The 10,568-nt window shown below is 33.5% G+C and overlaps 1 protein-coding gene across 3 annotated transcripts; it reads left to right on the top strand.

Annotated features, from left to right (window-relative positions):
• Positions 1-532: 532 nt before the first annotated feature.
• On the top strand, positions 533-7,269 carry LOC110939764. Of its 3 annotated transcripts, none has more exons than XR_002592462.2 (8): positions 533-656; positions 1,038-1,261; positions 1,827-1,928; positions 2,630-2,988; positions 3,954-4,165; positions 5,162-5,431; positions 5,531-5,709; positions 6,860-7,269. XR_002592462.2 is itself a non-coding variant. In XM_022181330.2 (8 exons), exons 2-8 carry the CDS (start codon positions 1,075-1,077, stop codon positions 6,908-6,910), a joined length of 1,347 nt encoding a protein of 448 aa, XP_022037022.1. In that variant the 5' UTR covers positions 533-656; positions 1,038-1,074; the 3' UTR covers positions 6,911-7,269. The 3 variants fall into 3 exon arrangements, 2 of the variants coding, with proteins under 2 accessions (XP_022037022.1, XP_035846507.1); XM_022181330.2 differs by having other exon boundaries at positions 5,162-5,418; XM_035990614.1 differs by having other exon boundaries at positions 547-634; positions 5,162-5,418.
• The last annotated feature ends 3,299 nt before the right edge of the window (positions 7,270-10,568 follow it).

The raw sequence follows: 10,568 nt of genomic DNA, 5'->3' as shown, positions 1-10,568 counted from the left end.
GCTGCTTTCTCAGCGTGCGAGATTGATTTAGGCTGTAAAATAATACACATCAAAGGCGAGGAAAAGGGACCAAAGGTGGCAAAACACATAGAGCACTTTCGTGCTGATAACGTGTTGTGAAACAACGACCTAATAGCAACAATGTATAAAGTATAAACATATGAATTATGATTATAGAGATTATGGAGACAAAGAGGAAATAGAGAATGTAAGAAACTTATTCTTATTGATGTAAAATATGGATCACATATGCCTATTTATAGGCTTACAAGATGAAAGTTAAGTACTTAAAGAGATGGAAGTTAAAAAGTCATGATATAATGATAAACATAAATGGATAGTCACACAATAAATAAATAAATATTAATTCATAATAATTAATTTTTTTTTACCATACACTATTCCTCAGCCATGGCTAACAGTTAAAATTAAAATTAAAATTAAAATTAAAATTAAAATAAAATTAAAATTAAAATTAAATTAAAATTAAAATAAAACTAAAATTAAATAAAAATAAAAATAACCCTAAACTAAAGCAGCTTGTCTATCTCCCCTGTTCGCTCCTCCTCCATCTTCTAAACCTAAAAACCAAACAGGCGACTGACAGATCTTCTTTCATTCGCAGGGAAGGAAGGTAAGGTTCAATCAGCCAGCAGGTAAGCTTCGATTAGCCACCATTTCTTCTCTGTTACATTTTAATTGTTTTTTCTTATGGTCCTCGGAAACGCGATCCCGGATCGCGAATTGGATCGGACGAACCAAAACGAAAATCGTTCAGTTTCACTCGAATTTGTTTATTTTGCAGTGAACTTGTATCATAGATTCGTATGTTATTTGCTTTAATTTATATTGCAAATCATGTAATGCGACTGCTTTAATTGATAGTTTTACTGGACTGATAGCATTAGGGTTATATGAGACGATTGTATCAACAAAACTAAAATCTAATTAATAAACTGTTAGCTTCTTTTGGTAGCAGTTATATGAGTTCATGGTTATAACTGATCTGCGTTATGGATCTTATGAATTTTGTACAGATGAATTTGCAGCAGATTAGGTTTAGGAAAAAGTGAGATGTTACCGGAGAGGAGAGGAGTTTTTGCCGGTTCAGATCCGATTAAACCTGCTGCTGATCATGGCGTACCGGCTGTTCGTCGTAGCAGGAAGTCTGGACGTATACGATTGTTGTTTTGGATATTCTCGTTTGCTGCTCTCTTCTCCATTTGTATCGCTACTTTTGGATTTAAGATGTTCTTCCATGGTAGTAATTCATTATCATTTTTGTTACACTTTCCGATAAAAGTAATAATACTTTTATTCATAGTTATTAAAGGCGTTAAGCGCATTCAAGGCGCATAGGCCTCGCCTGGGGCCTAGGCGCAAGGCGCGAAAAAAGCGCGGGCCTGAGAAAAAAAAAGCGTACAACAAAAAAACTTAAAATATTTTTATATAATACAAAACTAATACTGTTCTTCAAATAAAATAAACTAAAGCTATTATATAACATATTAACATTTAACATTGTCTATTTAGTACCAAAAGTTATAAAATACTAGTTTATTAGTGTAGAAAATAGTTTCGTTAGATAAAAAGTAGAAATCCAGCTAGAATCTTGCCAGAATTTAGAGAATTTGGCCGAAAACTCTCAAGAATCTAAGAATCTCGCCGGAACCTGCGCATGAACCATCACTTGGAGAATTAAAGCACAAATGCCTTGACTTAAGGCGCAATTGGCTTGCCTCGCTAGGAAATTGGGCCTAGGCGCAAGAGGCGATGGCTTTTAACAACTATGCTTTTATTACATTCTTCTTGTAATTTCTTTTCAGGTGTAGAAGAGCATCAAAGCTTTTTGTTATCAACAGATGTTAAAGATGTACAAGTAGAAGCAAATACCACCGAACAACCAAAAAAGAAGCCTCATAGGGCACGTAAGAGTTCCTTATACTTTATACTCTACTATTATTATTGAATTAACAACAGAATGTATCTCAATTCTATTTAATAAACACTTTTAAGCCTAAACTACATTATTTCTGCTACAATATTTCACCATATAAAGTGTATATTTTCACCCTACTGTTAATATATTTATGAAAATCCTGCAATTTGGGATGTTAGGGGTGTTCAGAAGTCGATTTGGATTAGAAAAATTCGAAATTCGATCAAATTCAATAAGATTATCAAGAATTCGAATTCGAGTCCAGTAAATCGAATACGAATTTATAATTTTAAATTCGATTCGATTCTTAATTCGAATTTAAATGATACATATTTATTTATTATATTTATATATTATACACACATATAACTTTAATTTGGGCTATAGTATAAATTAATTATTAATCTATATATTTAATCTACATCCTAAAATAGTCCATTACCAAGCCCAACTAGCCCGTAATGAATTAATTATTATAAATGAATTTGAATCAAAACGAATTTATTCGAATCAAATTGATCATTTTTTAATCAAATTCGAATCCAAGCAAAAAAATTATTCGAAAAATTCGATTCAAGTAATTCGAAACCTTGTTGTTCGATTCGATGAACACCCCTAGATGTTACACAACGTATCTTATTCTTACTGTAGCTTGTAAAGTTGTAAATTATTGTATTTCCGTGTTTTTAGGTTTTTACCCTTGCAAAGTTGAGTTAAAAGACTCAGTCGAAGCACGTGATGAGCCCAAAACCTTTTGGAACTTTGTAAAGTTTTCATTACAATACGTAGTGAGAGAGAACATACAATCCCATGCAAATCATATTACTCCGAGATTTGGAGGTCATCAAACCCTTGAAGAAAGAGAACAGTCTTTCCGAGCAGTCAATCAAACAATACACTGCGGTTTTGTAGAGGGATTTGACGGGTCTCCAAACACTGGGTTTGATTTGGACAACGAGGACAAAATGTACATGTATACTTGTACTATTGTTGTATCATCCTGTATTTTTGGAAGCTCGGACTTTTTACGAAGGCCAACTAGCAAAATGGTATTGATTATTTTTCATTTTATGATAGTCGGTCTAACGTGTTCGGTTAAGGGTGTTTTAAATGCTTATACACAAAGTGGAAAAGATCGAATTGCTCTTTAAGTTAACAAAAAAGACGAAAATACCCCTGACTTAAACTTAACCGAAAAAATGGATGGAGTTAACGAGCCAGATGAAAATGGCAAGATTTCAAATCTTTTGGATCCAAATGCAGAAAAACAAACCTTTGGACGAAAGTCGCAAAATTGGCCAAACTTCCGGGACAAAATGGCATTTTACTCTAAATCAATTTGACAAAGTAATAATTTATAAAAAATGTAAAAAAGAATTTTGAACAGGAAATGTTGCGGGTCAAACCAACCTGACCCCGGCAGTTTTGGCCCGTACCAGAAAGATGCCTGTTTTGACCTGAACCCGTTTGACCCTTTACCCGAATTGCCTGACCCAACCATTATGCCACCTCTAGCAATTACTAACGTACGAGTTTGCGTCAAAAGGTCTCCTATTGGTACTTAAATACTGTGATTTCGTGGTGCTTGCTTGTTTGTTGTACCACTTAAGAGTAAAGTACACGCCTACACGGATGGTCCCTGTGGTTTACCAAAATTTTGTATTTGGTCCCTAGTTTTCCCAAAGTCTACAAATGGTTCCTATGGTTTGCACTTTGTAACGCATTTAGTCCCCAGCTTTTTCCAAAAGTACACGGATGGTCCCTGCGGTTTGCACTTTGTTACACATTTAGTCCCTAACTTTGATTTGCTAAAACCTTTAGATTTGTTGGCTGGGGACTAAATGTGTTACAAAGTGCAAACCACAAGGACCATCTGTGTACGATTGGAAAGCTAGGGATCAAATACAAGATTTTGGTAAACCATAAGGACCATCCAGGTACTTTACTCTACCACTTAATGAATGGATAGTTCGGTAATCTTTTCACTCTTTGTGATTATCATATAACCTTGCAGATCAGTCAATTCTCAAAGGAGAACGTGTGTTTCATTATGTTTGTTGACAAGGAAACACTTGTAAAACTTTCAAAGGAGGGAAGTATTCCCGATGAAAAAAGATTTATCGGGTTATGGAGGATGGTTGTCGTAAGCAATCTACCATATGACGACATGAGGAAAACCGGAAAAGTGCCGAAATTTTTGTCTCATCGTCTCTTCCCGTCAGCCAGGTGATCCTGAAACTATCAACTTATCTTATGGGGTGTTTTGAAACTGATTATGTTATATTGAATAGTTAGAATCGGATAATCAATAAACTAAAACGTGTTGTGCTTATGCTGTTTGAAGTGGTAATGGTCACATAATATAGAGTGGCAATTTTTGATTATTTGATGAAATAGTAGATAAAATGTCAAAGCGGCATTTCTTTTAAGTTTTTATGAAGCCTTCAAATTTATCACATGACAATCATTATTATAATGCAATGTTTTTTACAAGCTATTTGTTAAAAAGTTCTTTTAATACATTAGGGGTGTGAAATGGGTCGTGTTCGTGGGTTGACGGTTGACCCGAAATACGACCCATACCCGAAAATCTTATTAGACATATGAACCTGAACACGACACGAATATTCGCCGGTTGACCTGAAATGACCTGTTTGACCCAATTTATTTATTTATTATTTTTTTTGCTTATGTACGTTAAATTTAAAATTTAACAAAAAAGGTATAAATGTTTACTTAACAATTACATTTTAATTATAAATCTTATGTTGATTTTTGTTTTATGTTATAATAATCATGGCATAAAATGCCCAACCAATTTACCTTATAACATATAAACAATTTGAAAAAGGTAAAATATAATATAACTGGGTTAAATGGGTCAACCTACCAACCGATCGGGTTCGACATGAACCTGACCCGTTTAGCTAAACGGGTTCAACCTGAAACTGACGCGAACCTGTTTAGGCTAAACCCAAACCCATGAATTTCTTAATTAATCAGCTTTGCAACCCTATAACTGGTATGAATCCTATATCCAAAAGACCAAAACCGTGTTTTTTACCCCTAAAATCAGATAGCCTGAATCAGTATATAAATTAGGGCAGCTTACGGAAAAAAAAAAGATACAATAATCATATAACCAATTTAATAAAGCACATCCAAACACCTTCTTCGTAAAATTTAGACGGTCGTTTAAATTCTAGTAATTACTGTTTTCAGGTATTCCATTTGGCTTGATAGCAAGCTGAGGCTTCATACAGACCCAATGCTGCTAATTGAATATTTTCTATGGCGGAATAACGCAGAATATGCAATTTCCAACCATTACACTCGTCATTGTGTGTGGGATGAAGTACAACAAAATAAACGCTTAAATAAATACAATCACACAGCAATCGACCAACAGTTTTTGTTTTATCAGTCTGATGGTCTTCATAAGTTTGACCCTTCTGACCCGAATAAACCTCTTCCTAGCTGTGCGTGTCACTGGTATTTTATATTTTTATTTTATTTTATTTCATATTTTGGAGACTGTTATTCAAAAAGTTCGATTTAGGATATTAATTCGTTCTGTATTTGTGATTGCAGATGTTCCGGAAGGTTCTGTTATTGTTAGGGCGCATACTCCAATGTCAAACTTATTTTCATGTCTTTGGTTTAATGAAGTTGATCGGTTTACGTCACGTGATCAATTAAGCTTTGGATATGCTTTCTTAAAGTTGAAACGGACGAACCCTGATAAACCATTTGTGCTACATATGTTTAAGGTAATTTGTCTCTACAAGGTTTTACAAGCACATCTATTATATACAAATAATCAAGTTTAAGATATGTTTTTGAGTAAAATGTCATTTTCGTCCTGAGGTTTGACCACTTTTGCGACTTTCGTCCAAAGTGGAAATGGCAAGATTTCAAACCTTTTGGTTCCCGATGCCGAAAAAACAAACATTTGGACAAAAGTCGCGAAAGTGGCCAAACCTCGTGGACGAAAATGACATTTTACTCTATGTTTTTAAATAGAGTAAACTTCCGTTTACTCCCTGTAAATTGGTCATTTTAACAGTTTTGCTCCAATAGTTTAAAAATAGTCATTTTCCTCCCTGATCTTTCGAGTTTGTCGCCAGTTTGCTCCCTAATCTTTTGTCGTCAGTTTCCTCCCTGATGGAGTTAGATGCTGGGAGCAAAATGAAGATGAGTTAGAAAAATCAGGGAGGAAAATGACAATTTTTAAACTATTGGAGCAAAACCGTTAAAATGACCAAACCACAGGGAGCAAAACGGAAGTTTACTCTTTTAAATATGTTCTTTTTCCTCTTGTCACTTGTGTTTGCTTATTATAACAAGAGTTAACTTCCATTTTGCTCCCTGTGATTTGGTCATTTTAACGGTTTTGCCCCAATAGTTTAAAAATAGTCATTTTCCTCCCTGATTTTTCTAACTTATCGTCATTTTGCTCCCCAACTCTAACTCCATCCAAAAAATCCATTAACTAGAAGGGTATTTTGGTAATTTTATATCTTTTCACATACATAAACAACCTATAACTTGTTTATTTACATGTATATAAGTAATCCTTTTCTGATCCCCCATCTTTCCAACCACTCTTTCTACCGGCCACCACCATCCATAACCATCCACCACCACCTGCAACTACCACCCGACCACGACTACCGCGACTTTTAACTAAACGTTTTAATTGAGTTAGAGCCAGAGAGTAAACTACCAAAATACCCCTACTTTTAATTGAACGTTTTAATTGAGTTAGTGTCAGGGAGCAAACTGGCGACAAACTCGAAAAATCAGGGAGGAAAATGGCTATTTTTAAACTATTGGAGCAAAACCGTTAAAATGACCAAACCACAGGGAGCAAAACGAAAGTTAACTCCTATAATAATCTTTAACTTTTTTCATGTGTAGGATTGTGAACGCAGAGCAATCACAAAGCTATTTCATCACAGGAATCCCTAAGTGTATTCAAGGGTTGAAGAAAGCTGTTTTGTTTTGTTGGGCATAATTTTTGAAGCTTTTGTTGTATTCCCACTTCGCGGTTGTGCAAATAGGTGAGACATTCAGCTACTGCTAAAGACGACATGGTAAATGAAGACGACGACCCATGGGTCGTCAGTTTAGGATCCAGTTAAGTTGTAGATGCATAAGCTGAGATGGTGGCTGTAAGTAAATCTGTAATTGGAGTACCACAAAAACTTGACACTAGGATGATGGATTTTTGTAATTGTAGATTAGCATACCAAAAATCTAAATCTGAGACATTTTTTATGTATAAAAAAAACTTCAATCATTTAATTGATATTATGAGTTTTCATCAACTTGCACATAAATAGTTAATATGGTCATACTGGTATATTAATTAAATTTTAATACCAAGTGTAACCTTTTATATATATAATTCTTGAATTTTAATACCAAGTGTAACCTTTTAAATATATAATTTTTGAAAAGAAAATTGTTGGGGTTAATTTAGACCACTAATATTTTATTTACTGTAATTTTTCAGAAAATTGTTGGGGTAAATTTTACCATTTATTTAATTTTTCTAATTAATCTACTTATTAAATAAGTAACTAGCTCTCTCACATGTTACAATTCTATCAGCCCAATATTCTTTCTTTTCTTTCATTTATTTTTTTCACCACTTTGTATTCTATTTTTTATTTAAAACTTTTAAAAGTTAATTAAAAAACATTAGTAATGACACATAATACAATAAATTATTAGTATCAGATCTCTTTCAATATGTATATATACACACATAATACAACTAATGGCATTTGAATTATTTGTCAAGTAGGGATGTTCAGAAATCGTTTCAAATTTGAAAAATTCGAAATTCGATAAATTCGTTGAGATTATAAGAATTCGAATTCCATTCAATCTGAGTCAAGAAAATCGAATACGAAGTTACAATTTCAAATTCGTTTCGATCGAAATTTAAATAAAAATTATACATTTCTTATTTGTTATTACTTATTTTTATATATAATACATATATAACTTTTATTGGGCTATAGTATAAATTATTTTCTAAATTTATTCCAAGTATTAATATTACCTATTACCAAACCCACTACATGACCCATAACTAAAACCTAAGTAAACAAATCTATCAATAGATTTCTAACCCTAAATATATTAACTTGTAATATTGAGTGATTATTCCCGACTTATCGTTTGGAATTTTAGACTTATGGTACATTATTTGAATTTTTTAATGTGATATCGTGCTTTATGGCTGCTTTAAAATTTATGTTTCATTTTGATAGTTTTTTTACATGTTTTAAAAGAATTTGAATCAAATCGAATTTATTCGAATTCGATTGGAATTCGAATTTAAGGGAAAATAAAAATTATTCGAATAATTCAAAAATTCGATATTCGATTCGATAAACCCCCCTATTGTCAAGAACTTGGATTTTGGAAACTTAGAAAGGTATATATAAAGTAATTAAGCAAATGATGGATGGTATATCTGTCACACCCCGATCTCCACGTGTCACCGGTGGGCCCGGTGTGGGGTACAGTGACGTGGTTGGCATCGTCATAGACAAACAACACAATATAATAATGCACAGCGGAAGCAGAAATAGATTCATTTCAACTTTATTTAAAATGTAATAATAAACATCATAAGTAGTTGAAACGGATCCACAGGCGGATCAATAAAATAAGATAAATTGTTCAACAGTTTATTTGTCGTCCGAGCTTGCGAGACTATAGTGGACGCTCTTAGGAAAACAGCCAGCCTAGTTCGTTTAGTACCTGCACTTAACCTTTTGGGAAAAATACGTCAGTTTACACTGGTAAATACAAATCAACTGACTCATTTTGAAAATGATTGAAAATTGATTTAAATGCACAAGGCATAAATATTTTTATTAACTTGGGATAATTATGCAATATAAACTTGTGAACGAATTACATGCTACTCGTACATTTGGTGGCCCGGGATCTGCTGTCCGGGCTAAAGATTAAATGACACACCACATTAAAGAGTTATACACGTCGGGTGTACGCCTACACCCCGTGCTCTGGTCGTGGCCATCTCGTAAGATAATGCCAAGGATATCCGGGACACGGTCAATAACCCCCCAAACCCTTAAAGTAAAACAAAACTGTTTAAACGAGTCGAACAAACTATTCAAGACTGTACACCCCAAGGGCGCAGGATTTGTGCGCTCGATCAAGCGGTATTCTATATACCGTACCCCAAGCCCGTATAGGGAAAATAAGTCAAAATGTATTTACCTGAGCAAGTATGAATCACAATTGGTAAGTGTGGATAGCTTTTACTGGGCCTCCTAATCTGGAACAAAGGTTTATAATAACCTATTAGATTCCTAACGGGTCTTTTATTTAAGCCTAAGCTTTGACCGGTTAGTTTTAAGGACGATACGGTACAAGCGCACGATTAAGCGAAAGACCGGATAGAATGTGATTTAGACCCGACAAGTTTGAATACTTGTATAATATGGGTATACTAAATACATTCTGGATTTTGAGATAAAAATGATAACGTTTGACCCGTTTCGGTCAATTTACGCAAACTAGTTACGTAAACCGAACCGAACGCTAAAAGGGCGTTACGGGTAGCCAAAAGAGTCAAATGCAAGTTCCCTGAGATAATATGCTTTAATTATGATATAATATCAGTAAGTTATGTTCTATTATGCCCCGAATGATTTTAAACTCAATTTACACCTCCTAAGGGCATTTTGGTCATTTAAAAGATTATAAAAGAGTCAAATTGGAAATCTGAGTTACGGGTCTGATTTATACAGTAAATATACTTCATTTGATATATTATAACAGTAGAGTATGACCCGTATACAAAACTTATCATTTAAAATCAAACTATGCACCGTAGGGGTATTTTAGTAATTTCACAAGGGCTAAAACTGCCAAAACTGGAAATCTGAGTTCAAACATTTATACTTACTGTTATTATATGAAAATATACTAATTACATCAGTAGGTATGAGTCTTATATGTTTAAAATGAGTATAACGCCTACTATATGCTAAAAACGCTTAAAATGCGATTTAACGCCGTTTCCGGGTTTTCAAAGGAAAGCTGAGATTTTTATATTTCCAGAATGCTTAAAATAATTTATTTAACAAATAAAATCAGTAGAAAAAGATTTGGGGTCAAAAGAATGTGTAAAACTCATTTTATGGCTTAAATGGTCAAAACCGGCATTAACCGAATCGACTAAGCGATCTATGATACGATCAGCCAAAAATTAAATAAAAATCATCAAAAATCCCAAAATAATATATAACATCAGTGGGTAAAAAGTTTTATATCAAAACGTGGCCTGAAATAGGTTATACGCTAAATGCGCCGTTTATGTAACTTTAAGATATAGTTTTACGATATCGGCCATAACTCAAAATCTGGACCACTAACTGATCTCAAATTTTCGGTGCAAGTTTATATATTAGAAATAAAGATTTCTACTCTTTCACTTTTCCAAAAATCACGTTTTATATCAAAAAGGGCAAAATAGTCAACTTTAAGCATAAATCGGAAACATGCAAATGAATCGGCTAAGTATAGACTCGAGATATAAAAATTCCAGAAAGTTATACTAAAATAAAAATGGTCTAAA

This window comes from Helianthus annuus, chromosome 5 (genome assembly GCF_002127325.2).
Source record: "Helianthus annuus cultivar XRQ/B chromosome 5, HanXRQr2.0-SUNRISE, whole genome shotgun sequence".
Lineage (NCBI taxonomy): Eukaryota > Viridiplantae > Streptophyta > Magnoliopsida > Asterales > Asteraceae > Helianthus > Helianthus annuus.
This window is presented reverse-complemented; position numbering and strand designations above follow the sequence as displayed.

Excerpts from the sequence above, each read along its gene's own strand:
- LOC110939764 (XM_022181330.2), top strand. The coding sequence starts at position 1,075 with ATGTTACCGGAGAGGAGAGGAGTTTTTGCCGGTTCAGATCCGATTAAA. Across the intron at positions 1,262-1,826 it reads ATTTAAGATGTTCTTCCATG|GTGTAGAAGAGCATCAAAGC; the intron begins GTAGTAATTCAT and ends ATTTCTTTTCAG. Across the intron at positions 4,166-5,161 it reads CGTCTCTTCCCGTCAGCCAG|GTATTCCATTTGGCTTGATA; the intron begins GTGATCCTGAAA and ends TACTGTTTTCAG.